General features: G+C 32.3%; 1 protein-coding gene across 1 annotated transcript; it reads right to left on the reverse strand.

The window, feature by feature from the left end:
• Positions 1-3,189: 3,189 nt before the first annotated feature.
• LOC132275880 (uncharacterized) lies at positions 3,190-3,806 on the reverse strand. The gene is made up of 2 exons (XM_059777068.1): positions 3,497-3,806; positions 3,190-3,218 (listed from the first exon to the last, which is right to left on the reverse strand). The coding sequence occupies exons 1-2, from the start codon at positions 3,804-3,806 to the stop codon at positions 3,190-3,192; spliced, it is 339 nt and encodes a 112-aa protein (XP_059633051.1).

Below are 3,806 nucleotides of genomic sequence, written 5' to 3' on the forward strand. Positions count from 1 at the left end.
AATAGCGACTCGGCAAACGGAAGTATTTTCCCAAAATTCGTATGTACACGTTTAATTCGCGTATGATATGTGAATTAACTAACTAGGGTAATTATAGAAGAAAATAAAATATAAAAAAATAAAATTTTAAGGCCTCCTGCTATTGGTTATGGTATAATAATATAAGGAAATAAAATTTTAAAAAAATAATAATATAAGGAAATAAGAATTTTTGGTGGCTTTAATATAATAATAGAAGGAAATATAAACAATTTTTAAAAAAAGGTTACAATATATAAGGAAATAAATTTTTTTGAGGCCTTCTATTAGGTGGGGACTTAGTCGACCGGCCCTGGTCTTTTCTACACGGAAGTTTAATTGTGGTATTTGAGAAAGATAATTACTAATTTTTAAAATTAGGGTTAGAGGTGTCAAAATTTAAGATTGGAGTGCAATTGTATAAAAATATTCCCTCCCTAGTAGGACATTCAACTTTTCTTAAATATTGCTGTGAGTTTATCCTACAGGAATTGATATGTTTGTATTTGTTCCCTCAATCTTGAATGAAATTACTTCCCTTATAGCCAAAAATATATAATAATAATAATAATAATTAATCCAATTGTACGTTTAAAAAAAAAAAATGCGTAGAATGAGAGGAAAGAGAGGATGAATAAGTTAGATAAGGATAAAAAATAGGAATTAATTCTTTCGGGCCACTATATATATTCCTTCTGTTGGTTGGGAGCTAACAAGGAAATAAAAATTTTAATGTAGGTAATAATATAAGGGAAAAAAAATAAAAATATCAAAAAAAATAAAATTTTGAGGCCTCGGTTATGGTATAATAATATAAGAAAATAAAGTTTTAAAAAGGTAATAATATAAGGAAATAAGAATTTTTTGTGGCTTCTGCTAATGGTTGAGTTTAATAATAGAAGGAAATATAAACAAATTTTTTAAAAAGGTTACAATATATAAGAAAATAAAATTTTTTGAGGCCTTGTATTAGGTGGGGACTTAGTCGACCAGCCCTGGTCTTTTCTGAAGGAACAACGAATTTTTTAAAAAGGTTACAATATATAAGAAAATAAAAATTTTTGAGGCCTTGTATTAGGTGGGGACTTAGTCGACCAGCCCTGGTCTTTTCTGAAGGCACAACGGAAGCGATAATAAAATTTCAGGAACATAACCACATGATATTTCATCAAATCAAGAAATACTGAAAAGGGATTTCATACCTTTGGATGATTGATTAATCGTCAACACTCCGAGAATAATAGTGAATTAGATTGGTCCTCCTTTGGCCTTAAACACCAGTAAACCTTCACCTCTATATCCCCGGAATACATAGGTTTTTGGAAACCCTATATCTCTCACTCTCGTTATTCTGTATACTGTAAGATTGTATATCTTCCCGAATAAGAGATATATCGTGTATATAGATGGGGCTAGAGATGAAGATCAAAAAATGAATTCTTATCCTAGCTCCATTTAGATAGAGATAAAGTTATCTCATAACTCTATCCTATCTAATTAGATAGAGATAGAGTTATCCCACAACTTTATCCTATTTAATTAATTACAATAAGCACTACAATAATATTGTAATTGCACTTTAGGATTCAGAAATTACAACAAGGCCCTTTCATACTAAATAATTATAACTAAGTCCCTCCACTACCGAATATCCATAAGTAGCCCCAAGGAAAATAAATACTGTCCCACCTAAGGCATGCTTACTTCTTATATTCCTTGAGTAACCAATTTAATCCTTATGATCACTGAATTTCTTTTATAAAAGAATTTTCAAAATAAATATTTTTCTAAATAAATAATTTAGTAAACATTTTACTAAAATGCCCTGGCCAGATTCCAGTGATCAAACTTATTAAATTGCATTAAAGGGATATTCTAACTCTTATAAAGAGTGTGGATTCCATGTTGAGCATTTGTGTTCCCAGAACTTCAACATTAGCCACCCAAGATACCATGGTATTGACCTTAAAAGATCTCACATGTTGGTAAGTCAAAGTGACCAATACTGAAAATTGAGTCCACTAAACCTCTCAAGATTTAGAGCTTAATGTATTTAGTAGATAAGAATCACACCAAAATAATAACAGTAATTTGTATGGTGTGATCTTATAGTGATCCAGTTCAGTGCACTCTAAGCACACTAACACACTACCTTAAAGTCAACTACCCTAATAGTCGAGACAAACCATCCTATCTTATAGAGGTAAAGTGTGTTATAGTCTTATAGATAAAAGTGCCCAACTTTTATCACTGATTGTAAACAATGCCAAGGTGCAAGAAGCCGGTGAGCCCAAATCTCCTGCGTGTAAATCTCATTTACACACTTAAGTCACCTATAATGCAACTTGAGGACAATAATGCATCTCATGCAAATATATGTAAAGCCCAATGCACGAATATCATATTTATAAATAAAATATCGAATTAATATTAATTAATTGGCTTGTAAGGCATATAATCCTAACAATCTCTCACTTACACTTAAAGCCAATTACTATTACATCTAACACACATCCCTTCAATATGGACTCAAAAACCCTAATTGGTAGAGTCTTACTGAAAGAATCTACAAGGTTATTTGCAGATGCAATCTTAGTGACAACAATATCCCTATACTGAACTATTTCTTTAAAACACCACCACTCTTCCATCACTCTTCTTGTATACACAAAACCCATTCAGATTCTAATCAAACCGAATGTTTTGTGTCACAATCATTCATAACCTTTTCATAAGAATAGAGGGATCTTGCTCTTCTGTGATCACCTCGTCAGACTTTCCCAAGAGCATTAACCTATCAGATGGCCTGATAACCCTCCCACTACGTTAAGGTTCCGATATAATAAGAGATTCTGGACTCGTAGTTTCTGATGTCTCAATTATTTCAGTATCATATAAGGAGTGAGGTATAAGAGTAATTAAATAAAGACTATCCATTAATGTACCAGAATAAATAAACCTTTTATTTTTATTTATTAAAACTTCTAAATTAAAAATATTGAAAACCCAGATTTTGAAAAAACTAAAATAGAAATCAAGTATCTTCTACCCTCTGGTACATAAAGACAATCTTTAATACTAAACTCCTATCATTTTTTTCAAAATAACTACTCCTACTGATACTGCCGCTATCCTTGCTTGTGAAGCAAGATGAAGATAGATATCTCCCTTTCACTCAGTCTTCTGGTTTCCTAGAACCCCTGCAATAAATTGCAAACATGGTTAGTGGCTCCAGAATCTACAAACCAGGTATCCGTAGATCCAACCACAGATCATGTCTGAATAATGAGTGACTGAAACATACCTTCAGAGTGCTTCTTTGTTAGATACACCCAACAATTCCTTTTCTAGTGTCCTTCCTTACCATAATGGAAACAATTTCTTTTGATTTTAGCCTTTCCCTTAGACTTGACAATTCCACCACTAGTACCAACCTTTTTGGGGACAGTAAAACCTTGTTTCTTATTATGGTTCTTACCTTTCGGCTTTCCATGAGAAGAAGAACCCTTTTCCACTGTATGAACACTCCCTTGACCCTTAAAAATACCTTCTGCAACTTGCAGAGCATTCATCAGTTCTGATAAAGAATAAGCTATACTATTCATAGAATAATTTAGTTTCAACTGATTCAATGACTCTGGCAATGATTGCAGAATTATATCAACCTGCGTCTCACCATTTATGTCTGCCCCAAAAACCTCCAGTTCATTGAAATAAGAAATCATTTTTAAAAGGTGTTTGCGAATTGGAGCTCCTTCGGGCATACGAGCGTTCATAATCTGCTTCAT

The sequence above is a fragment of the Cornus florida genome, unplaced genomic scaffold, assembly GCF_030987335.1.
Source record: "Cornus florida cultivar Cherokee Brave unplaced genomic scaffold, ASM3098733v1 CherokeeBrave_3.0.0_Hap2_Chr01, whole genome shotgun sequence".
NCBI classification, from domain to species: Eukaryota; Viridiplantae; Streptophyta; class Magnoliopsida; order Cornales; family Cornaceae; genus Cornus; species Cornus florida.